Here is a 586-nt window from a genome sequence, read left to right as displayed (position 1 = left end):
GCTGCAGCGGCGAGCCTCCCAGAAGGAGCTGCGGAAGAGCTTCGCCCGCTCCAAGGCCATCCACGTCAACCTCACCTACGACGAGCATGTGCACGCCCGGGCGCAGGAGCCGCTGAGCAGCGTGCGGCGGCGAGCCCTGCTGCGGAAGGCCAGCTCCTTGCCCCCCACTACCGCCCACATCCTCAGCGCCCTGCTGGAGTCCCGCGTCAGCCTGCCCCAGTACCCCCCCACCGCCCTGGACTACAAGCGCTACCTCAAGGAGCACAACGAGCGCCAGTTCTTCCTGGAGCTGGTCAAGGACATCTCCAACGACCTGGACCTCACCAGCCTCAGCTACAAGATCCTCATCTTCGTCTGCCTCATGGTGGACGCCGACCGGGGCTCCCTCTTCCTCGTGGAGGGGGGGGCCGCCGGCAAGAAGAGCCTGGTCTCCAAGTTCTTCGACGTGCACGCCGGCACGCCGCTGCTGCCCTGCGGCTCCACCGAGAACAGCAACGAGGTGCAGGTGCCCTGGGGCAAGGGCATCATCGGCTACGTGGCGGAGCACGGAGAGACGGTCAACATCCCCGACGCCTACCAGGTAAGA

General features: G+C 66.7%; 1 protein-coding gene across 1 annotated transcript in view; it reads left to right on the top strand.

Moving 5' to 3' along the window:
• Positions 1 to 586, top strand: part of PDE11A (phosphodiesterase 11A) — a 145,675-nt gene that overhangs the window by 3,658 nt on the left and 141,431 nt on the right. The window contains exon 5 of the mRNA XM_009278683.1: positions 8 to 580. Within this exon, the coding sequence (XP_009276958.1) occupies positions 8 to 580 (573 nt within the window). The remainder of the gene's footprint in view (positions 1 to 7; positions 581 to 586) is intronic.

This window comes from Aptenodytes forsteri, unplaced genomic scaffold (genome assembly GCF_000699145.1).
Source record: "Aptenodytes forsteri isolate BGI_AS27 unplaced genomic scaffold, ASM69914v1 Scaffold257, whole genome shotgun sequence".
Taxonomy (NCBI): Eukaryota; Metazoa; Chordata; class Aves; order Sphenisciformes; family Spheniscidae; genus Aptenodytes; species Aptenodytes forsteri.
The sequence above is the reverse complement of the archived record's forward strand: the minus strand, read 5'-3'. Positions and strand labels throughout refer to the sequence as shown.